We start from the raw sequence: 6,000 nt of genomic DNA, 5'->3' as shown, positions 1-6,000 counted from the left end.
CCTCGGAGCTCCAGGTAACGTGACAGAATCCTACGCCACCTGATTCTGCCACGTGACATCCGCTCAACGGGTGCGGACACCGAGACATGGCTGGCCTCGTGACTCCCACAACGCCACCTTCCCACCCAACCGCTTAAATCTCGCCGCCTCGCCGGGAAGCTTCCAGTCTCTCTCACTCTCTCTCTCTCTCGCACTCGACTGTCCATTTTAAAAGCCGACCCATGCAAGCGACCCGGTCCCAAAAGCCACTCTCTCTCCCTCCCTCTTCTCTCTGTCTCTCTCGCCTCGCATCTCTCTCTCTCTCTTTCTCCTATAAATTAGGATTCAAACTTCCAAGTTTCCCTAAGGACAGGTGGGAAGAGGAAAGGTGAAGGGCTTCTTCCTGCTTGTTTGCTGTATTGTTGAAAGGCTTGGGGGTACGTTGGAGTTTGTGGGCAGTAATGGGAGGCCAGCTTCGTGTGGTGTCGGAAGAGCTGAAGCCGGCGGGGGGAATGGTTCTGGTTCAGCTGGTCTTCGCCGGTGTGAACATCTTTTATAAGTTAGCCATCAACGATGGCATGGACATGAGGATCCTTGTAACCTATCGTTTTCTCTTCGCTACTGCTTTTTTAGGCCCTCTAGCCTTCTTTCTAGAAAGGTAAAATTAACAATAATATATATATATATATATATATATATATATATATATATATATATATATATATATATATATATATATATATATATATATATGTCCGATCTTTTCTTGTTTTTCTATATTTCTCTAAATACTCTTCTCAAAAAAAGAAAAAATCTCTAAAATATAAAAGTGAAAAACTTGAAAAATATGTTTCCTTGTTAACGATTCAGATGACAATGGAGAAATGGTGGAAGAGGATAAGGTTTCAACATGACTAAGATCTGAAAAGACCCTTGGTCAGGATTACTGTGTATTTGTTTACATTTTCATTTTGCCCTCCTTCAAGGAGCAAACAGCGAATGCCCACCTCTTTCATCTTTATATGGCAGCTTTACTGAGGCTTTTGTGGTTAAAAGAACCTTCGTCTTTTCTTTTTCTTATTAGTGCTTGTTTAGGTACTTGGGAAAAGGAATTAGAAGAAAGTCGGATGAGAACTGAATAGAAACTTTTTTTTTTGTCTTCTAAGGTCCACGAACAATTATTTATACGCGATTTGATCGGTTTATATTAAAATATTTTTTCTCATTAGCTGACGGTTTATTTTATATTATATGTCAAAACCCATATCTCGCAAATTCAACTATTCATGTGATTTTATTTCTGAGAAAACTACTCAGTTGATTCCATTGAAGTGATAGTAAAAGTTTAAACTTTACCATAAGTTTTCAGAAGGTTTTTCTCATAACTACTACATCACAAAAGAAATGCTATATAGCTGCTAAGTTACAGTAAAAATACTTTTTCTTCTTTCATGATTTAATAAAGTTTATTTAGAAAATTGGATACGTCAATATAATTATTCAAATTTTGCGATTGCAGGAAGAGTCGGCCAAAGATAACATGGAAGGTTTTAATGCTGGCTTTCTTATGCGGGCTGTTTGGGTATGTGCTTTAAGATCAGATTCTTTTAATGGTCAAGAAGACGGCTACAATTCTAAAAAGAAATCTCTTTCCTAAACAATCTTTTTTTTTCTAATTTTGTTAGGCATTGAAGTGTCAAAGAAATCAGAGGTGGAAATGCTTAACCCATTTAATTTAATTCAACCCATCATAGGTCAGATTAAGATAACCATTTTGTATAATAGTCCAGTCGGATATGGATTTTCGAATTCTGACCCAGATTAGGTTCGGGTTGATAAATTTTTAATATATCTTATATCCAATCTAATCTTTATTTGATCCAGCCTGACCTGATTGTTATCTCTAAAAGAAACTACTGAAGCACGAGGTCCTACTTCCCCAGATGCATGTTCAACCGTAATTCCAATAGCTTGTTCACAAGACATCCATCATCTTCTATTCTTTGCAAATAGAGGAGAGGAGGGCTCCATGATTTCTCCACGGGAAGCCTTGAGCCTTGTTTGGCCACATCTATCCCAGCTCCCAATAATTTTTCTCGTATCCCCAAGCCCTAACCCCTTGATAAAGTTGGAAACAGCGAGTTGGTTCAGCCTTCACGGGAAATCTGTGATACACCTTGGCTCTTTTTCAGTAGCCTGGCCTACTTTGTACTCTTCAGAGGACCAACATTAGTTGCTAATCATAAATATCCTTTTGTCTCTATGCTGAGGTCTTGTTTAAAGTTTTTTTGTTTGCAGGAGACATGCCATCTGAGGCCTTTTAAACTGTTCATCTCTGCCTTCCCGAGATCTCTGGGGTGGCTTTTAATTAGTTGAGTCCTGAAATATATCAGCTGACTTCCCAATAACAACACTAGAACAGAGAATTGCACCATTAGATGACCACGTCTAGCACGGTGGTTGCAGCTTGTTGCATCTTCTTATTTCAATCTTCAAAGCTAATACAAATTATGCGAGCTCTATCAAATCTTTTCTTGGAAAATTAGTTCGTTCACATGTAAAAGCTTATCATATAACAATTATAAGTATGGGTAGTTTCCGAAAGAAAGCTTTACACTTTTTAATTCTTCTTTTCCTCAAACTTATTCCATGCTTATCTTGATTACAAAATCTTTCGACAAGATACACTTCTATCTTGACTTACTCCATGCTTGTTATCTATCTTAAGTAATCTCTCTCTCTCTCTCTCTCTCTCTCTATCTATCTATCTATCTATCTATCTATATATATATATATATATATATATATATATATATATATACACACACACACACACGCGCACATGTACACATGTACATATGTATATGTATATCAAATAGGAAGGAGAGAAACCTCCACTGACTTCGTTAGTTAATGAAGGTCTGTCTTAACTATCAAATCTTACACAAACAATATTCCACTTGTATAAGTTTTATCTGAAAGTTAACTTATTCATATTATTAATATATATTTATATTTATAATTTTATTTGCTTCATTTTCTAGAGTTTTATTATTTTAGGTTCTTATTTTACCTTTTTTTTTTTAATACTAGGCATGGTTGGCGCATGTGAACGTGCTAGTGTTACTCCATATAAAAATTATATGACTGCAATTAAATCAAATCCCAATCTTATAGTTCAACATGTGTGGTTATTACAAAAGTTTTTAAAAGAATAATTCATGCAAAATCTTTTCCACCAAAATTTAATGTTCTCTCAATATGCCTAGAATGATGTCAATCTAGCTATCTTGCAACTTTTAATCATCTATTGGTAATGATACTTCATATCTTGTTTTATTGATTGGAAATCACTTCCTAAATATTTTGGTTGCGTTCAATTGGGCAGGGGTGCATTAGCTCAGAATCTGTACGTCTCGAGCATGAAGCTTACATCAGCAACCTTTGCCTCAGCCATGACTAATCTCATCCCAGCAATCACATTCATTTTGGCTGTTCTATTCAGGTACTTGATGTTCTATTTATATTGTTACAAATAAATTTAGAGTTTTTTTACAAATAAATTCAGAGATTTTATTTTTTTTCTATTTATCTAATTTGATATTAACTTTTCCATGAAGATTGGAGAGTTTAGGATTCCACTCCATTTCCGGACAAGCAAAGGTTTTGGGGACCTTGGTTGGGATTGGTGGTGCCATGCTTCTCACCTTCTACAGAGGAGTAGATATCAATCTCTGGTCAACAAACCTCAACCTCCTCAACTCGGAGAGAGCTGCAGCACGACACCAAGAGCCTGGTAATCACGTCATGGGCTCATTGCTGGCTGTTGCTAGTTGTGTCTGTTATGCAATCTGGTTAATAATTCAGGTGATACTAACGCGATTATGGCCTCTTGGTACTTCGGACTACACTTGGAATAACTGTTGGAAACGTCTACAAATATTTATCTTTGCAGGCAAAGATGATGAAAGAATATCCTTGTCACTACTCGAGCACGGCCTTGATGTGTTTAATGGGAACAGTTCAGAGCATCATTTTCGCGCTTTGTGTAGAGAAAGATTGGGGCCAATGGAGATTAGGGTTTGATATTAGGCTGCTCGCCATCGTTTATTCAGTATGATTCTTCTTCTTCTTCTTCTTCTTCTTCTTTTTGGTTTTTCATACTTCTCTCTTTTTTGTTTTCTTGTTCTTTTGACGATATTTTTGTGACTGCTGAAGTGTGCCTTCCTGCATGATGTGGTGTTACAGGGTGTGGTGGGATCTGCATTGATCCTTACAGTTCTGGCTTGGTGCATCAAGAAAAAGGGCCCGCTGTTTGCTTCTATCTTTAATCCTTTGATGCTTGTCATCGTTGCACTTCTGAGTTCACTTTTATTGAATGAGAAGTTGTATCTCGGAAGGTTAGGTTCACCTTTCTTCCTTATATGTTCACTAGTATAGCACGAATGCTATTCATGATTCATATATAGAACACCCTGCTTCAGCCTGTCTACTTGTGGTGCTCATATGTTTGTCCGACATACACGTACTACTATCCTGTATTGTCCTTTGTACTAGATGCTTGGTTATAGGTGGTAGTTGTGTGTAAATGACTCTAGATTCAGTGTTGGGATCACACTCCTGTTAACAAGATGCAAACTCTTAGACTTCATTCCACCTTCCACTCACTACTAATGTACATGCACGGCTCTCATACTTGATTCAGTTCAGACTACTATACTAGCTTCTTTTTTTTTTGACGATGAAGAAAAGAAACTAGAGTAGCAAAAATTGAAAGCACATCTATCATATTATTACTTAAACAATAGAAGAAGTATCTAATCAGATGAGCAACCATATAGTTATTCAGGATTCTCATGTGCATCGCATTTGTCAACATTGGATACAGTTCTTGTATTTGCACTAGCTCTTCTTGTTTTCATGCAATTATCTACCAAAAAAAGACAGAGGATATGCATCTATTGATTAAAAATAATCTAATGTTCTATTCTCATATTTGTTGTGCAGTGTTTTAGGAGCTGTATTGATTGTAATTGGGTTATACATGGTACTCTGGGGAAAAGGAAGAGAAGCTGCAGCGAAGGTAGGGGAGTTGCCTGCAGATGAGTCCATAGATGTCATCATAGTTTCTGGAGACAATGGTTTGCAAGAGCAATGTTCAGGGCCTCGTGGTCCCTCCGAATCAAAACAGTAGTTGCCTTCAAGTGTAGAAAACAAGACAAGGTTTTCTTGTTTTAAATTTAAGTAGGATGAGATGCAATTTTGTAACATGCATTTTTCAGCTATATGGAACTGTTATGTAAGGAAATCTCATTAAATTTTTCCAATTGGAAATAGAAGGAACATGAAATTATACCGTTTCTTTTCTTCCAGAAACATGTAATAGTCATTGATCTATGAAAATAAAATAGTTTTTCAAGAGAGATGAACTTTAAATCCTGATTCTGACTTAGTTTTTTTTCCCAACAGCAATTTTGACTGAAAGTTTCAAGAGCTATAATTATGATATAACTCAAATTCATGAAGCTAGTTTAAGTTTTGGTTAGAGGAGTAGACAATTACAAAAATCTTTATTGGAATGTTGTTTCATGTGTGACAAATGTGTCTGGAGATGTGATGTGTAAAAATGATCCGATTAGAGAGAAGAAAGATTTTTCTCAACCTGTTCAACTCGAATCTCTCAAACAAAAAATAGAAAAAGATGAAAGAATTATGCAAATGGGGCTTAAAGTCTTCTTTTCTTTTAATGATGATTGCACCTCCTAAACTGAGGTATGTAGTCTCTATTTATAATACTAAGAGCCGTCCGTACATAATTTAGACCGGATTCCTTTTTCTAATTGTAATAGGTCTCTGTTTCTTAAAATAGACATCATTAGTAGAAATATTATGGGAAAAGCTAAAAATTTTAAAGAGGTAGATTCTGATTTTTACATCAATTTTGTCTTTTGTTGCTTCGCATGATTCTTCTCGAATAGAGAGCGACACCCGGTTAAAGTCTTATCCGATAGAATTAGGCTC

At 36.3% G+C, this 6,000-nt stretch overlaps 1 protein-coding gene across 1 annotated transcript; it reads left to right on the top strand.

The window, feature by feature from the left end:
* The first annotated feature begins 250 nt into the window (after window positions 1-250).
* LOC103704421 (WAT1-related protein At1g68170-like) lies at window positions 251-5,415 on the top strand. The gene is made up of 7 exons (XM_008787689.6): window positions 251-637; window positions 1,499-1,561; window positions 3,368-3,484; window positions 3,600-3,846; window positions 3,935-4,093; window positions 4,228-4,379; window positions 4,987-5,415. Exons 1-7 carry the CDS (start codon window positions 441-443, stop codon window positions 5,171-5,173), a joined length of 1,122 nt encoding a protein of 373 aa, XP_008785911.3. The 5' UTR covers window positions 251-440; the 3' UTR covers window positions 5,174-5,415.
* Window positions 5,416-6,000: the final 585 nt, after the last annotated feature.

Source organism: Phoenix dactylifera, chromosome 2 (genome assembly GCF_051530095.1).
Source record: "Phoenix dactylifera cultivar Ajwa chromosome 2, Ajwa_hap1_PhDact_Kaust_v1.1, whole genome shotgun sequence".
Taxonomy (NCBI): domain Eukaryota; kingdom Viridiplantae; phylum Streptophyta; class Magnoliopsida; order Arecales; family Arecaceae; genus Phoenix; species Phoenix dactylifera.
The sequence above is the reverse complement of the archived record's forward strand: the minus strand, read 5'-3'. Positions and strand labels throughout refer to the sequence as shown.

Excerpts from the sequence above, each read along its gene's own strand:
- LOC103704421 (XM_008787689.6), top strand. The coding sequence starts at position 441 with ATGGGAGGCCAGCTTCGTGTGGTGTCGGAAGAGCTGAAGCCGGCGGGG. Across the intron at positions 1,562-3,367 it reads TTCTTATGCGGGCTGTTTGG|GGGTGCATTAGCTCAGAATC; the intron begins GTATGTGCTTTA and ends TCAATTGGGCAG. Across the intron at positions 4,380-4,986 it reads GAGAAGTTGTATCTCGGAAG|TGTTTTAGGAGCTGTATTGA; the intron begins GTTAGGTTCACC and ends TTTGTTGTGCAG.